This window comes from Ictalurus furcatus, chromosome 11 (genome assembly GCF_023375685.1).
Source record: "Ictalurus furcatus strain D&B chromosome 11, Billie_1.0, whole genome shotgun sequence".
Classification (NCBI taxonomy): Eukaryota; Metazoa; Chordata; class Actinopteri; order Siluriformes; family Ictaluridae; genus Ictalurus; species Ictalurus furcatus.
The window spans coordinates 13,730,775-13,749,163 of NC_071265.1; the positions used below are offsets into that span (position 1 = coordinate 13,730,775).

Genomic DNA, 18,389 nt, shown 5'->3' on the forward strand with positions numbered 1-18,389 from the left:
CCATCTTCTAATGGCTACCTCCAGCATGATAATGCACCATGTCAGAAAGCAAAAGTCTCAAATTGGGCTTATGAACATGACAATGAGTTCAGTGTTCTTCAGTTGAATTCCAAGTCACCGGCTCTGAATCCAATAGAAGACCTTTAGGTTGTGGTAGAAGGAGAGATTTGCAGCATGAAATGCACCTGAAAAATCTGCAGGAATTGCGGGATGCAATCGTTTCAACATGAACCAGAATGTCAAAAGGACTGTTTCCAACATCTTGTGAAACCCATACCATGAAGAACTGAGAGCAAAGAGAGGCCCTATGCCCTGCGATGGGTCGGCAGCCCGGGATAGGCTCCAGATTTTCCCTCTAGGATTAAGCTGCACAGAAAATGGATGGATGGGAAGCCCTACCCAGTATTAGTATAGTGTTCCTAATAAAGTGCTCTGTTAGTATGTCAGTCAAGTACAAAATTGTATCTTATTATATACTTATTAGGTTAATAGTATTTGTTCACACACAGCTTCATAAAAGAACAGAAACTGTACCACTGAAACAAAACTAGAACACTAGTTATACAGTCACTTCTGACATACCAACAACTTCTGCCTTCAAACTTTGGGCCACACCTTCTATCTGTGTCTGGTGCTTGTGTGGAATAAAATAGGCCTTTATTTTGAGGAAGGAAGTGATTCCTGTTTTAGCTATAAAACTGCTTTTTGTAAAATAAATAAACAAACAAATAAAAAATAATAATAAATAGTAAATATTATCATTTTGGATATTGAGAGATTCATCAGTCAACAGTGAAAGAACACCAGATAGATAACATTTAAAGGAGTAAAGATTTTATTTGTATATACAAAATTGTTTACAGCAAGATTTTCTGAATTAATTATGACCCCCACAGCACAGACTCAGAAGTTGAGGGGCATATCACAAGAGGATTCCCCATAAATACAAACTTTAGGTGACATTGAAAAGAACCCTTAAAGAGCACCATGAACTTGAAGGAATTTTAATGTGTCTGAATATTTTATAACCGAAAGGATGCTGGTGACTTTCCTCCCTCTAACAGTAATCTAAGGGTAACTACCTGCTTAGTTGTATGCTGCCAAGCTTTGTCTGTTATCATGCTGACTTCCAGAAATAGCCATTTTTTGCTAAAAGATTATGATTGATTTTAAAATAACCTATTATGTCATGTAATTTTATACCCATCTTGACATGTGCACCCAAGACCACGTGATCGATGTAGCACTAAGCTACTAGCCTGAATAAGATGAATAAATGTTGCAATCTGATGCTGGATGAGTTGAGTATGGAGTTTTGATGTTACACTGCATAAGGAATACAGGACAAAAGGTTCACTGCTTGGACATGAGCACAGACCAAAGGTGGTTTCGGGGTAAAGGCACTTAACACAGCATCTTTCTTAAATTATCAGTTATCCCCCCTAATCAAAATAAAGACAACAATGCCCCCCTTCAGCACCCCGAAAAGGACACAATCAAGTTTCCCTACTATGGAGAAAAACAGCTCAGAATTAAAGCAAAGAGCTAAGCATAAAATATTTTAGTTTTCAATATGCAGGATTTCCACAATATTGCTAATCTGAAGTTAAATCAAACCAATCAAGAAGACCAATCCAATTCCATTAGTCCAGTAAACAATGTGCTTTGTAGATCCATAAATGTGCTGAAGACTTTCTCAGACCACATACCTGAAAACTTATGACACCAATAAATAAACATGCTAGGAAATTTCTATGGAAAACATCATATCAACATGGAAAATGTTTCAATCTATAACACTGTGGTATTTTATTATCAGACTGTTAATACAGTTGCTAATTAATAACAATTGCACTTGTATTTGATATTTGATATTATGGTTTTGACAGCATTGCCTTTGAATTTAAATGAGCATCCCCACCTCCACCTCAGGTGTTAGGGCTTTCTCTTTCCAAACAGCAACATTATGTTACTGCTAACTTACTGTTGGCTTATTTTCCAGCTGCTTTGAACTAACTTTCTCCCAGAACAAATTCTTTGCTTTTAAATGGTTCTTAATGGAGAACTACATGTTCTGACATATTTGAATTTATTAAAAAAAAATATTCAAGAAATTATTCATTTCTGAAGCATCGGGTTCTATGATTTTGTTGAATTTTCAAATTTCAGCAGATTACGTTCAGGTGATATGTTATTTTTCAGACTTTGCTGTACAATGATGAAGTTTATGCCTGATCTGAAACTAAACAACTAATCAACTCTTAATTTATCCTATACCATGCCATAAAACCTGATTAATCGCTTCACCTCAAAAGCAAAAACAAACCAACTACATTATTCCTGGGGCATAAAAGTCAAAGTATTTGTTTAAAAACCATTTTCATGGTGATCACTGGCTTTGGTATATTGACTGCACCACATATAACTAAATTTCTTATAAATCCTACATACACAGTTGCTGTAGCATGAACCAGAAGTATACTAGACCAAAATGACAAACACAATTGTTTAAAAAACCCACATCTCTAATCATATGTAGAGACAATAATAATACAAGGGTGAATAAAAAATTCAGTTTAACCTGGGGGGGGGGGGGGGGGATGTGCACTTGCTTTAGGCCTCAATATTTGCTGTGGCAAGGATAACACCTCCCCACTCACGTCACCCAGAACGCATCAGGCACATGGTTCGGCACATTAAATCATAGATGGATGAAAAGGATTTATAGGTCATGATTCATTTGTTCATGCTATGTTGAAGGCATGTTATCCAGCAAGAGTTGACCAGGTCATAGTTCATTCAACAAATCCCTATGGCACAGAGGTTATTAGATGGGGCCCAACATTGTAACAAAGCTTGAATTTAAGAGGTGCAATTAAAACACTGGAGGCTTTTACAATTCACTTTAAACGCACCTTTAAGTATTTTGATTGAAAATGAACAGTAGTGTAATTGAGGCTAGAGATACTTGTTTTCCTTTCGGGGGATTTTTTTTTTCCTGGGACAGCCTACCATTCTTGGTGCTTTTCTCAATTTCATATAAATTCATATATAAATCTTCCCGTCTACTGTGAGGAGTGGGTAGAGTGTTAGAACGGCAGTCCCACCACCACACTGCATCGTGCTGACTGGTGATGATGTCACTCTTAACTTTGGCCAGGAAGCTTGCTGTGTGTTTCTGAAAGAGAGCAGCATCTACATCACGCAACATTTCTTCTCCTCAGGCGGGGCATTTCCGTCCGCTTTCTCCATTTCCAAAATAATCCGCTTAAAAACGTCTACAGCTGTCTGTAAGCACAAACAAGTATAATTGTACGTGTGTAACATTGTCAAGTGGTTTGAATTATTAGATGTTTTTAAATAATTAAAACATTACCTGGTTTTCCTTAGCAGATGATTCCATAAAGGCAGCTCCCCAAGAGTCAGCTAACTTCTTGCCTTCTTCTGGTTTAATAACTCTGAGAGAGAGAGAGAGAGAGAGAGAGAGAGAGAGAGAGAGAGAGAGAGAGAGAGAGAGATGAACCATTCCTCAAGTTCCTTACTTTCAGTTTCAGTTTGTTCTACCCTGCTGTACTTACCTTTCCATGTGAAGGTCTTTTTTATTTCCAACCAAAACAGTAGGCACCCTGGAAAAACAAACAGGGTTTCCCCCCCACAATCACATTCTGTTTCACATACATTTAAATCACACACATGCACAAACACACATACTTACTGTATTTTTCCAACCATGTCAAGCAGTTTGTCATGCAGAACCTGAACCACTTCAAAGCTACCATCAAAAGTAAATGTTTCAGGGTACATTGGGAAGAAACAAAAGAGACATTAATTGAAATTATGCTGAAAAGTAGACCACATTATAATGTACTACTGAAGTAACTACACACAAAGCACCAACCTTTTCATTGAGGTGACAGAGTACACCAGAACATAACCGTGAATGTCCATTGAATGAGACTGTGGGAAAATTGAGTACTCATCCTGAAAAAGATGAAAAGTGCATACAATAAACACATCAGATTAAAAAAAATGCAGTTTACAAACTGCTAAACTATCATGTCACACAAAAATAAATAGGATTTCAATATCTGAAACTTGATCTGCATTGTCATATTCTCAGCAATTTATTTAATCACTGAAGCTTTAAAATATTCCATAATTATAACTGGATTTTGGAATCATTTTCCAAGTTAACTGAACGTGCAGGTTGTGTAAAAGTTTCAGATAGCATTTAATTTAAGTCAATTTTACTTATATAGTGCTTTTAACAAAGCAGATTTGCAGAAATCCAGAAAAGGATTTAGATTTATATCCCTAATGAGAAAGCCAGCGGTGACAGCAGCATGGAAAAACTCTGAGATGACATGAGGAAGAAACCTTGAGAGGAACCAGACTCAAAATGGAACCCATCCTCATCTGGGTGACACCAGATTATGTGTCATTACTCATTCACAGCTGTATACTATAAGATCAGGCATTAATCAGTGTGTTGAAAGGATGCTCACTGTGATCATCAGCATCATTTTTGAGTTAAATAGAGTGCTTAGTTTTAAGTCTATAATTGAATAATGACTGATACCATCCACAGCAGTTTGGTAGATTTTATTCAAAATCAAATGCCGATTCAAGCATAAAAATGTATAATTTCTGCCAAAATCAATGTTTGTTTGACATTTAATTTTCAATCTACAGGTCAAATACAGATAACCATCGTGTACAGGTACAGCACCCTCCACTAATATTGGCACCCTTGGTAAATATGAGCAATTAAGGCTGTGAAACATTGTCTTATTGTGTAATCTTTTGATCTTCTGTTTAAAAAAAAAACACACAAAAAAACCCACTTTGCTCTCATGGATATCAAACAACTGCAAACAATATATATATATATATATATATATATATATATATATATATATATATATATATATATATATATATATATATATATATATATATACACACACACACACACACACACAAGTTAAATATAGGTGTGCAACAATTATTAGCACCATTTTAGTCACTACTTTGTGCTACTTCCCTTTTGCTAAGATAACAGCTCTGAGTCGTCTCCTATAATGCCTGATGAGGTTGGAGAATAAATGGCAAGGGATCCGAGACCATTTCTCCATACAGAATCTCTCCAGATCCTTCAAATTTTGAGGTCCACACTGGTGGACTCACCTCTTCAGTTCACCCCACAGGTTTCTATGGGTTTTTGTGGTCCAATCATTTTTGTGTTGATTTTGAAGTATGTTTTGATCATTGTCCTGCTGGAAGATCCAACCAGGGCCAATTTTAAGCTTACTGGCAGAGGCAGTGAGGTGTTCATTTAATATCTGTTGATATTTGATAGAGTCCATGATGCCATGTATTCTAACAAAATGTCCAGGTCCTCTGGCAGAAAAACAGCCCCAAAACATTAAAGATCCACCACCATATTTAACTGTGTACATGAGGTACTTTTCCATATGGTACCTCTCTGTGTGCTCCAAAACCACCTCTGATGTTTATTACCAAAAAGCTCTCTTTTGTTTTCATCTGACCATAGAACCCAATCCCATTTGAAATTCCAGGAATGTCTGGCAAACTGAAGACACAAGTTTGTTTTTGGATAAGAGTAGAGACTTTTTGTCTTGAAACCCTTACAAACACCCTGTGGTAATGTAGGTGACTTCGGATTGTAGTTTTGGAGACTTTCTGACCCCAAGATGCAACTAACTTCTGATTTTTTTTCTTCTGATGCAACTAGCTAAAGATTTTTTGGCCACTTGAACCATCCTCTTTATAGTGTGTTGAGACAATACAGACACGCATAGAATTCCACGTTGATTCACAACATTTCCAGTTGACTGGAACTTCTTAATTATTACCCTGATGGTGGAAATGGGCATTTTCAATGCTTGTGCTATTTTCTTATAGTCCCTTCCCATTTTGTAAAGATCAACAACCTTTTGCCGCACATCACAGCTATATTCCTTGGTCTTACCCATTGTTATGAATGACTGAGGGAATTTGGCCTAAGTTACACTGCTTATTTATACTCCTGTGAAACAGGAAGTCATGGTTGAACAATTTCCTGTTACACCCTGGTAAAAATGTAAAATATCAATGGGAATATACTTCAAATATATTTTTCTCATATGAACTCATAAGGGTGCCAATAATTGTTGTACATATTTAACAAATATTTTTTTGCTAAACCTGTGTTGTTTGCAATTGTCTGATATCAATGAGAGCAGAGTATTTTTGTAATTTTTTTTTAAATGAAAGATCAAAAGGTTCAATAAAAAACAATTTTTCACAGCATTCTTTGCTCATATTTACCAATAGTGCCAATATTAGTGGAGGGCGCTGTAGCGGCATAGTTACCAAAGACTACTGCAAGTCATTGACTTCATTTATGAATGCAACAACAACCTGAGGTAATTTTAATAGCATTTAAATACAATAGATATTAAAAGTCTACACACCCCTGTTCAAATGTCAGGGTTTTTTAATGTAATTTTTTTTTCCAAAATAAATCGAACTTTAAATACGTTTTCCACCCTCAAGGTGAAATTACAATGTATAAAAATTAAGTAAGAAACAACCAAACATTTTAGGGAAAACCTAAACTAATACATTATTGAAGCACACAGTATATTGGGGAGTCTATCAGGGCAGCACATCTTGACTTGGCAATATGTTCCCACTCTTTATTGCAAAAACATTTTAGATCCATCTCCTGTGCATAGCCCGCTTCAAGTCACCCCACAGATTTTTAATTGGATTCAGGTCTGGGCTCTGGCTAGGTCATTCAAAAACTTTGATCTTCTTTTGATTAACCCATTCCTTTGTAGATTTGGATGTATGCTTTTGGTCATGGTTATGCTGAAAGGTGAAATTCCTTAAGGAATTTCTGCACTACAGTTAGCTGGTATTTGTAGCTATTCATGATTCCATCCACCCTGATAAAAGCCCCAGTTCTGGCTGAAGAAAACCAGCCCTAAAGCATGATGCTGCCACCACCATGCTGCACCCTGGATATGTTGTTCTTTTGGTGATGTGCTTTTATTGCACCAACCATACCCTTTGGAATTATTATATCTTTTGGAATTGGTCTCATCAGACCATAACTCATTTTGTCACGTGGCTTGGGGTAATTTAGTTGAGCTTGGTTGTTTTTTGAGAGAATAGAGCTTCCCTCTAGCCACTACCATCAAGCAGACATGTAAAGAATAGGAGAGACTGTTGTCACATGCAGAGAGTAATCAGTACTTGTCAGATATTCCTGCAGCTCCTTTAATTTTGCCGTTGGTCTCTTGGCAGCCTCCCTGGCAAGTTTTTGAGAGATGTCCTGTTCTTGATGTCACTGTGGTGCTACATTTTTTCTATTTGTTGATGATGGCCTTTACGGTGTTCCATGGTACATGTAATGTTTTGGAAATTCTTTTATACCCCTCTCCTGGTTGATACCTTATAACAAGTGAGAGACCATGCATGCTTTGTAATCTTGGTGTGGATCATGGCTTTAGTAGTCGGAAACCAAGAAGATGTGAAGAAAATTCTACAGAAACAGCTTGTCTTTATTTGGAGTTAATCAGAATAATTTCACTGATGACAGCTGTATGATAATTATTTTTGAACATGAGATTGAATGTGATCTGAACACAGCCACACCCCCAATTATAAAAGGGCGTGCACACTTGTGCAATTAGGTTACTGTAACATTTTTTATTTGTCCTATTTTCCCCTAAAAGGTTTCTGATTTTTGTTCACTAAATTTTGTTTGTTATAATTTCACATAGTCAACAGTAACACTCAACATGCTACCACCATCATGCTTCACTGTGGGGATAGTGTTATGATGGTGATGAAAATTCAGTTGCACCAACCATTTCTGTCACCGGTTTCCCTTGCACAATGCCCACTAGCAGATAAAATAATAAATTTCCAAGGTCCCTTACTGACCCAATAAGAATTACTTGCAAAGTGATAATCATGCAAAGTATCTTTTAGACAAACTATTTCAAGTCATGTTTCCTGGACCATAAAAAAGTCAAACATTTTCTTGTTTAAAATTTTCACCCTAACATTTATTTTACAAAATATTTAACTTTTGGATAACAACGTAACATAATGGAATAAACCAAATAGTAACCACTAATATATAAGAGATCCAAAGAGCAGAAATTTTAATTAATTAATTAATTATTTTTTTTTACCTGTCCAGCAGTGTCAACCAGCTGAAGATTAAAGTCTTGTCCATTCACAGACACCATTTTATTAAAAGCTACAACAAAGCAACAGAAAATAGAAACTGGTTAACAAAACAATATGAAGACCATAAGTACCAAAAAAACAATCTCTATGTTGTACATGATATTTTGCAAGGTAGTAAAGTTTTAAATAAATTGTACTAAATGGAAATGGAACTAGGAAATTACCACATAGTATGTTATGTCTTAGAACCATGCCAGAACAGGACAACCATTAATTTTCTAGGTTTACATTTTTTCTATAAATGACTGTGCTGTGACCATTTCAAAGAATTTACAGGCCTCCTGAGTGGCAGAACAGAAAAGCTTTAGCCTTATGATCAGAAGATTGCAAGCGCAAATCGCACAGCCATCCGTGGCTGGCATTTCAAGAGAACTAGAGAGTCCAAGGGTGGGAGGGGAACACACTCTCTCTCACCTGTCAATCACAGCGACACTAGCCAATCATGGCACTGAACCATGTATGTATGTATCTATGTATGTAGAAGAGGGCAGACAGCATTTTCCTCTGAAACACTGCCCTGTGACACAGCATGAGCAGCAATTTGAACAAATGTGGTTGGCTGGCTTCACATGCCTCAGTGGAAGAACATGCCAGCCTTCGCTCTCCCTAGTTGGTAGCTGATCCATACTAGTCATTATAAGAGTTGCTTGCAACCTACATGAAGACTTCCGCATGAATTAAATGAGTAAAACACACTTACCAAAAGAAGACATATCAATGAATACAAATTTCACTATAAATAAAAAAGGCACTGTCAGTTTACAGCACTTGATCCATCAATCTAGCACTGCAGCCACAACCCAACTTTTGCATTTTCATTGGCAATGTGGATAAAACGAGTTTATTGCATTTAAAATTATTTTGTGACAGTCGATTGCATGTCATCGCACTGTATTATCGCATGACATAATATCAATATTGTGCTAAATCATGTCACAATAAGGCAGTGGTGGCTTGGCGGTTAAGGCTTTGGGTTACTGATCGGAAGGTTGGGGTTTCAAGCCCCAGCACTGCCAAGCTGCCACTGTTGGGCCCTTGAGAATGGCCCTTAACCCTCTCTGCTCCAGGGGTGCTGTATCATGGCTGACCCTGCGCTCTGACCCCAGCTTCCTGACAGGCTGGGGTATGCAAAGAAAACAATTTCACTGTGCTCTACTGTATATGTGACCGATAAAGACTCTATCTATCAATACACTTTTCTGAGATGGTGATGACTTTTTGTTGTAATCAAATAAACTGAATGGAAGCAGTTGTCTTTCTAAAGTTGTGTATTTAATCTATTAAACAGTTAAATAAATAAATAAAGAAAGAAACAAAAAGAAATCTAAATTTGTTGGTAGTTTTTGTAGTTTGTGAGCAAACCAATACTGTATATTGTGATACATATCATGTATTGTAGAAAAAACCTTGGAGATTCATGATGATATTTTTGTCATGTTACCCACCCTAGTCCTGACATGAGTCTGCAACTGGGTAATCATGAAATAATTATAATAATTTCATTTGATAACTGTCTTTTAACATTATGATTAATATTCCCTTTTTAACTTTGAGCACCTGCCCCTGTAAATCCAGTCGACTCCAGTTTGGACCAGTCTTGTGTTTCAGTGTGCAGTGGAAAAACCTCATAAGTCAGTAAAGTGTGTAAAAAGGTGTGTAAAATTGGGTAACTGTAATCTGTTACAGTTACGTCAAAAAACAAAAAACAAATCAGATTACAGATACATTTTGTTAAAAAAAAAAAAGAAAGAAAAAGGGAATACTATCAGGATTACCTTTTTTTATATTAAAACCAAAGAAATTAAACATTTGCAGGGCTCCAGGCTGCGCCTAAAACGGTCGCATTCACGACCAAAAATATACATTTGCAAATGATATTTTTGCTGAGATCGCCACTGGCAACAATAAAATTTACACATAATGATTTAAAAATTTACTTGTAATGTCTTTTTAATTGCGTGTTCTGTGAGGAGTAGCCGGTCACATAATTTGTTGTGTTGATGTAATAAAATGTGATGCTGTGCATGAAAGTTAAGTGGGGGGGAAAAAAGCAGTTTCAGTTCAAATTCATCCAGAGTGCCAAAATACGCACAAGGAAAGCGAGGATCAGCTTTCCGCGTCAGAAAGACATGTCAAAATGAAAAATATCAGACTTTTCAAACAATCATCATCTCTATCAAGCAACAATGCTGATGGCTCACCTACTAATAAAAAAGCAGGCTCCGGCTGTGCCAGCATAAGAGAGAGAGAAAACGACACAGAGGATCATCTTTCCGTGTCAATCAATGAACACCCAAATAAAAGTGCAGAAAGGCATTTTAAGATTTCTTGGATTCAAGAGTTTGCATGGCTCAAGAGTTTGCATGGATCATCGCACACAGAAAATGTTTTGTGACTTTTGCTCAAAAGCAAACAGAGAAATAACGGGGAAAACGAACTTCATTACCGGAATGAACCATTTCAAGAAAGAGGCTGTGGGAAAACAGAGCGATAGTCAAAAGTATAAATAAAATTTAAAAAAAGCTCATGATTATGTAATCGCAGAGTGCTCCACAAAAAACACCATTAGTACAAGCAGTGTCTTGTGCAGGTGAACTACATGACAAGACCGAATGAGCGGAGCTGAAATTAAAATTCATCACCGCCTATATAATTGCATGTGAAGGGCTGCCTTACACCAAATTTACCTCTCAGATATTACTAATGAAGAAAAAAACTGACTATCTGTGCAAGATGTATGACAATGATACAGCATGTGCTTTGAGCAGAATGCATCTAGTTGAGATGTTGCTTGTCCTACCAATTTTGGCTGCTCAGTGTTAACGTGGCATTTCAGCTCAAAACAGGATAAAATCAAAAGTATGCAATTCAACATTGGAAGACTTGATCAGGATCAGCACAGAGGGCCCATCACTTGAACAGTTTGATCCTCAACCATGTGTCAAACGCTGGCTTTCTTCAAAACAGAGGAGAAGGCCAAACTATACTAAGCTCTAAAATAAACTCTAAATAAAGGCATTTTAGATCATATTGCTTTTCTTTACTTTATTTACATATGTGACCTTTAAATAATAATAATAATAATAATACAAAATCAGATTATATTACTTTCATATTGTGATACTTGGATGACGTTACTCAAATTTTTTTATGAAGTAATTTGTAACTGTATCGGAATACATTTTTAAAGTAACACTCCCAACCCTGGCTATTACACATCACGGTGCGTGATGGAAGGATACAAAGACAAACATGGTAAAAAAAAAATAAAAATGAAAAAAGAACGAATACTCACTGTTTTCAATTGTAGGATCGTATGCATCTACAAACTGCCCTTCCACGAACTGAATAGTGAGAGAGGACTTTCCTGTTGCAAAAGGGATCAAACGTCACTTATCAACATTTTGAAACGGGTATCTATTTAGCTAACCTCAATGATGCTCAGCGTCATTCAGGAGCACGTTAATACTCCAGCAAATCTTAGACAGAACTGCGGAATCAGGGCTACTCTTGGCGTGTTCGCGAGGTTATGAGCAGGTCCAGTTAGCCAGCGAGCTAAAGTTACATTTCACACACGTAGTAAAGGTTGGAGTAACTTTCATAACGTTTATTGTGCATAAGCGATCACTTATTAGTTTTCATCCCTAGTTGGACCTACTAACTTGCCGGGCAGCTGGCGAGAATTTAATCACTCCAACAGCATTTTGTAAAGTCTAAGGACAACATAGCTAAATCACCATTACTGGCTAGCTTGCTAATTTCCTAGTTAGCAAATACAGGCCAATACTTATCCTAAATCAACACTTACCTACTGACCGGTACCCCAAAACTGCGATCTTTCTATATTTTGGTTGAGGCATGCTTTGAAAATAGAACTTGTACGCTGAAATCAAATAACTGTGTGTAAATAGACCGAGAGAATAACCACACTTTATCGCCACATGCGTATCACGTCACATGACAATAACAAAACTTTTTTCTTCCGAGCTGCTCCGTTCGCTGGGCCTCGAGTTTCAACTTCACTAACGACAGAATCGTATGGATAAAAAAATCTGCGTACGGTCTACACCCAGTATACACGCGTTCAGAATATTTTTTTTTAAATGTAATTGTCTCTTGCTGTAATAATTTAAAACTTGTTTTCGAAACGAGCGTCGACAATGGAAAAAGGCTTATTCACCGCCGTGGTACTTTCAAGTCACTGTCGGAAAATCAGTTTTGCGAGGACTAACAACTGTCGTAAAACGGAGTTCGTCGCGCGCGACAGTTGCTTGTAGGGTTGTGTTCCAATCTAGATCACAACGGCAGCCAAAAAGTGAGCAGCCTATCCTAAAATTTGTGGACCTACAGTTGTAATAACACCAGTGCCCCCTTGGATATTTAGTCAACCGGTAATTGACCTTAAACTTGCATGAGTGCATTAAAAAAATGAGGCAGTGCGGATGAAATTAAGTCTTTGGCAATGGAACACATTAGAAATTCCCAATATTCGTATCTTCCTATATTCACTGATGGATAAAACAACAACAATACAAATACAGGACAAAAAGGTGCAGCATTTTGTGTCTCTGAAATGAATATAGGAAACTTTGCAAGGTTCACCATAGAACACCAGTTGGTTGCTATACAGATGGCACTTGAATGGGTGGAGGAAGTGTTACCAGATAAAGTAGTAAGCTGCTCCGACTCAATGGCACCCCTTCTAGTTTACAAACTTTACAGTCTTGTCGAGGGGATATTTTAAAGGAAATATTGGTCCGTTTATACAGATTAATACAGATAGGCATTTCAGTACATTTTATTTGAAACCCAGAACATGTTGGGATATTAGGAAATGAGAAAGCAGATGAAATGGCTAAGGAAGCACTTAAACTAGATAATGTAAATATTACAGTTAATTTAATCAGAGTAGAAGGAAAGCATTTCATTTTAGAAGCCTGCTATAATAAATGGCAGAAAAATTGGGATGCAAGTCAGACTGGCAGATATTTCTATAAAAATACATAATAAAGTGAGACAAAATAATATTATTCATAACTTAAGTAGAGATGAAGATGTCATGCTAACTGGGTTAAGAATGGGTCATACCAAGCTTAACTCAACACTTCACATAATGGGCAAAAACAATACATTTAGTTTATGTGAAATCTGTCAGGAAAAGGAAACTGTTGAACATGTTTTATTAAATTGTAGCAAATATGAACAAGAAAGAATCAAATTTATAAGAGAATTAAAAGTGGAAGGATGTTCGGAATACACAGTAGATAATTTATTGAATACCAGATCAGGTAAAGGTAAAATTATTAAAACACTTAAGAAATTCTCTAAGAATAGTAGCATTAAACAGAATATATGGAAACAATATATTTTAAAGACTTTTATCCTTATCATACTCCAGCACAGTACAGTAGGTACAGTTTAGTTGGTTAGCAAACCACCAGTAAAACCCAAACAAGATGATCACAATGGCACCACGATTTACATCCCAGAAAACAGAGCTGCATACTATGGGCTCAGTGTGTTAGGGAAAACTCATTCATATCCACACGGGCCATTAGCCTATAACAGGGGTGGGCAATCTTATCCGGAAAGGGCCGGTGTGGGTGCAGGTTTTCATTCCAACCAAGCAGAAGCCACACCTGAATCTACTGAAAGCGAAGATCAACTGATTAAGGTGGAATCAGGTGTGCCTCCTGCTTGGCTGGAATGAAAACCTGCACCTACACCAGCCCTTTCCGGATAAGATTGCCCACAACTGGCCTATACTGACCCGGAAGCACAGTGCAGGTTTGGACAAACACAGAAAAATCAATGTCCAGTGCAGGAAGCCCACATTGCATCTGCATCACTATTCCCAAATGCAGCAACAGTGGGTTCTCTGTAGGCTGTGGCAAAACTAAAAACATATATGGAGATGGGTAATGGAAAACCTGTAAGATTTGCTCAAAACCTTGAGTCATGGTAAATCTCCAAGAAAAGGATTTCCCCCATTTTTCCTTTTCTCCTAATTGTTCTCTTTGTAAAATAGAGATGTCCGCTTTTCCAAACTGATACACTGATATAAAGTATCCAAAAATAGTCTCAACAAACAAACAGAAATCTGTGTGCATGTGGATGCTTGTGTGCATGATTCAATCTCTGTTATGCTGTGCTCTGTGTTGCACAAATGTGTAGCTTGTTTGTTGGTATGCTTTAAGTGTAAAACAAACAAAACGTGAGACTTGACAGGTATGTTTGGGGCACAGGAAGGCAATCCCAGGTGGTTGCTAAGGTATCCTAAGCAGCATACATGTGATGTGAGCTGACATCACACCCAAATGCTAGTCAAATAATTTTTTTTTTTTAAACAGAGACTGTGTGTTTATTGCAATAATTATACTACATCAGCATGATTAAATTCTTGATTCAGAAGGTGTTGATTAATTTTCTATAGCAGCACGATCTGAATATTTATGACTGACATACCTAACATAAATGACAGGTTTATGTTACATTTACAATTATGCCATTTAGTAGATGCCCTTATCCAGAGCAACTTTAATGTGCTTATTCTAATGTTATCATTCATATCCATAAATTACAGGGAAGCTAAGCCTTATAATAAATTGATGAAAAACATGTTATAGCAAGGAAAGTGTATAGTCATTCAGCATGTTTCCTGCATTTTCTGTACAAGTAAAGATTTTCACTAATGTTTACAGACCAGCTGCATGATAATGTCAGGGTTTTTTTGCATCCCACACTGCCTTGTCTTGCCTGTGTGCCTTGAGTGCCCCTCCCCTACGCTACTGGTCAAGACTTGCATCCATTGTTCCTGGATAGGCTCTGGATTCACCACGATAAAGTTTTAATGATGAATGAAAAATCTTAATATGGTTGTGCCATAGTTCACAAACTGGGACCTAATGACAACTAGGGTTCCTTAAAGCATAGCCTTTTTTTTATTACAGTAGTGGAAATCATAACCCAGAATTACCAGTTCTTGTTGTTATTAGCTTATTAGTTTGACTGGTCACTTGAACTGAATAGGTTTTATTCAAAATTATGAATGAAGTGAGTAGTCCAATAAATAATGAAAGAGTGCTTAATTTAATATAATGAATTAGAAACTCACTCTCACACCCGTAAAAGAGCATAACTTTAGAGACTGTGCCTTTTTGTGCTTCATGCCATGGGAAAAGCCAAGCATTTCAGCCAAGACCTAAGTAGTCCGGTTCCTCCTTAGGAGCAATTTCCAAACAATAAACGGCACCAGAGGCATCTGTAAAAACAAAAAATATGGAAAGATATCTTGAGATTTGATAGACACGGCATCTTTCAGGAAAGGGACACAAGTTAACTCCCAGGGATGAACAAACTTTTGTCCCAAAGGTTTAACTGAACCCCAAGACAACAAGAAAGGACCCGGTGAAGGTGTTGGAAGCTTCAGGTACCAAAGTGTATACATCCACCATTAAGAGTGTTCCAACTAAGACCAGCATTGTAAAGCCAGACTAAAGTTTGCAGGTGATCACAAGGACAAAGATCTAGCCTCTTTTGAGGACAAAAATTTAACCGTTGTTCCATAATGGGCAGCAAACAATCCAACTGTGAAGCATGAGATTGGCATAGTCATGGAAAAGGGACTGGCACATTTCAGAAGTTAGATGAAACATGAGATTGTAACGATACACACAGGGCTTTAGAATCAGGAAGTAAGCGCAGGAGCACTGTCTTTATTAATAAGACAACAAACAAAACCAAACACAAGGAACACGGTCTATACGGAATTAGATACGAGAGTAAACATGAGACTAAAGTCAAGGCAGGAAACAGGACATGGAAATGAGACCGCTAAACATACGTGCTAAACATACGTGCTAAACATACGTGCTAAACATACGTGCTAAACATACGTGCTAAACATACGTGCTAAACATACGTGCTAAACATACGTGCTAAACATACGTGCTAAACATACGTGCTGCGCCGTTAAGACCGATCTCTCTCATACTGGCATCTACGTTACAATTAATAATATTGCGTGAAGTGCACAGCCACACGAGGGGTTTAAGTAGCCTACATAATTAAACTAAACACAGACACCTGGCTCAAATCAAGCTACACCCTCGCACATAAGCCAATGTCTAAGCAGGACGCGAACGAACCAAAACAAGAGTCACGTGTATAGTCCGAAGCTGCGCCGCAGTGCCATCTGCTGGCCGTGGCGTAACAGAGATGTGTTGAGTTGTGAAAACTTGAGTTTGAATGCCTTTAGACTAGGATATTTACCCTTGGTAAATATGAGAAAAGAAGGCTGTGAAAAATTGGCTTTATTGTTTTGATCTTTTGTTCACAAAATGCACAAAAATAATCTGCTCTCATGGATATCAACCAACTGCAAACACAACAACGGTTTCTTAAAAAATATATATTTGTTAAATATTATTATTTAAGAATTATTTGCACCCCTATGAATTCATATGAGAAAAATATATTAGAAGTATATTCCCATTGATATTAAAAACAGATTTAGTACACCTGGTTGATTACAACAGGAAATTGTTCAACCATGACTTCCTGTTTCACTGGAGTATAAATATGATGTAACACATATACCAAATTACATTAGTCATTCATACCAATGGGTAAGACCAAGGAATATAGCTGTGATGTGTGGCAAAAGGTTGTTGAGCTTCAAAAAAATGTGAAGTGTCTATAAGAAAATAGCACAAGCATTGAAAATGCCCATTTCCTCCATCAGGGCAATAATTAAGAAGTTCCAGTCAACTGGAAATGTTATAAATCAACCTGGAAGAAGACATGTGTCTATATTGTCTCAACACACTGTGAAGAGGATGGTTTGAGTGGCCAAAAAAAACAAGTTAGTTGTGTCCTGGGGTCAGAAAGTCTCCAAAACTACAATCCAGTCAGATTTTTACAAGTCAGATTTTTACAAGTCCTAAAAGTAGATAAAGAGAAACCAATTAAACAAATGAGACAAAAATATTGTACTTGGTCATTTTATTTATTGAGGGAAATGATCTAATATTACATATTTGTGAGTGGTAAAAGTATGTGAACCTTTGCTTTCAGTATCTGGTGTGACCCCCTTGTGCAGCAAAACTGCAACTAAACGTTTCCAGTAACTGTTGATCAGTCCTGCACAATGGCTTGTAGGAATTTTAGACCATTCCTTAGTACAGAACAGCTTCAACTCTGGGGTGATGGTGGGTTTCCTCACATGAACGGCTTGCTTCAGGTCCTATTTCTGCTGGATTAAGGTCAGGACTTTGACTTGGCCATTCCAAAACATTAACTTTATTCTTCTTTAACTATTCTTTGGTAGAATTATTTGTGTGCTTAGGGTCATTGTCTTGCTTCATGCCCCACTTTCTCTTGAGATTCACTTCACAGACAGCTGTCCGGACATTTTCCTATAGAATTCACTAGTATAATTCAGAATTTATTGTTCCATCAATGATGGCAAGTCATCCTGGCACAGATGCAGCAAAACAGGCCCAAACCATGATCCTACCACCATCATGTTTCACAGAAAGGATAAGGTTCTTATGCTGGAATGCAGTGTTTTCCTTTCTCCAAACATAAAGCTTTTCATTTAAACCAAAAATTCTATTAGTTGCTTAGAAGTTACTCTGGGTGCCTTTGTGACCTTGCGGACTATGTCTTGCTCTTGGAGTAATCATTGTTGGTGGACCACTCCTGGGGAGGGTAACAATGGTCTTGAATTTCCTCAATTTGTACACAATCTGTCTGACTGTGGATTGGTGGAGTAGAAACTCTTTAGAGATGGTTTTGTAACTTTTTCCAGCCTGATGGGCATCAACAACTCTTTTTCTGAGGTCCTCAGAAATTTTCTTATTTGTTCGTGCCATGAGACACTTCCACAAACATGCGTTGTGAAGATCAGAATTTGATAGATCCATGTTCTTTAAATTAAACAGGGCATGAACTCACACCTGATTGTCATCCCATTGATTGAAAACACCTGACTCTAATTTCACCTTCAAATTAAACTGCTAATCCTAGAGGATCACATACTGTTGCCACTCACAGATATGTAATATTGGATCATTTTCCTCAATAAATAAATGACCACGTATAATATTTTTGTCTCATTT

The 18,389-nt window shown here is 37.2% G+C and overlaps 1 protein-coding gene across 1 annotated transcript; it reads right to left on the reverse strand.

Moving 5' to 3' along the window:
• Positions 1–817: 817 nt before the first annotated feature.
• On the reverse strand, positions 818–12,624 carry rhebl1 (Ras homolog, mTORC1 binding like 1). Its single transcript, XM_053636621.1, has 8 exons — positions 12,077–12,624; positions 11,564–11,635; positions 8,211–8,278; positions 3,899–3,981; positions 3,716–3,772; positions 3,579–3,626; positions 3,377–3,458; positions 818–3,288 (listed from the first exon to the last, which is right to left on the reverse strand). Exons 1-8 carry the CDS (start codon positions 12,126–12,128, stop codon positions 3,196–3,198), a joined length of 555 nt encoding a protein of 184 aa, XP_053492596.1. The 5' UTR covers positions 12,129–12,624; the 3' UTR covers positions 818–3,195.
• Positions 12,625–18,389: the final 5,765 nt, after the last annotated feature.